This window comes from Macadamia integrifolia, chromosome 9 (genome assembly GCF_013358625.1).
Source record: "Macadamia integrifolia cultivar HAES 741 chromosome 9, SCU_Mint_v3, whole genome shotgun sequence".
Lineage (NCBI taxonomy): Eukaryota > Viridiplantae > Streptophyta > Magnoliopsida > Proteales > Proteaceae > Macadamia > Macadamia integrifolia.
In genome coordinates this window covers 2,366,374-2,366,673 of record NC_056565.1, presented here as the reverse complement: position 1 = coordinate 2,366,673, position 300 = coordinate 2,366,374, and the positions used below count along the sequence as shown (strand labels likewise).

The 300-nt window shown below is 41.7% G+C and overlaps 1 protein-coding gene across 3 annotated transcripts in view; it reads right to left on the bottom strand.

Moving 5' to 3' along the window:
- The window catches only part of LOC122089170 (probable inactive serine/threonine-protein kinase scy1), a 38,207-nt gene that overhangs the window by 16,710 nt on the left and 21,197 nt on the right, over positions 1-300 (bottom strand). For all 3 annotated transcript variants that reach the window (XM_042658683.1, XM_042658684.1, XM_042658685.1), the window contains exon 6: positions 139-247. In XM_042658683.1, coding sequence (XP_042514617.1) covers positions 139-247 — 109 coding nt within the window. The remainder of the gene's footprint in view (positions 1-138; positions 248-300) is intronic.

Below are 300 nucleotides of genomic sequence, written 5' to 3'. Positions count from 1 at the left end.
AAAAAAAAAAAAAGCCCCTTTTATTCCTTTTTCTTTCTTGTGCAATTTCCATGATGTTCCACAATTAGCCAAAAAAAAAAATACCAGTGATGAACTGAGATATAAAACCCTATTTGTGTAGGGAACTCGATGACTTACCCAAACCCCAAGAATCAATGGCCCATGGTGGAGATTTTCTGATTGCTGCCCAGTCAGACTTCAGCAACTCCATGGGTTTGTATTGTGAGCCAACTAGCCATTCATATTGCTGCAAGAAACGTTATGTGAGAAACCACCTTAGTTCCCTTCCCCCCCCCCCCC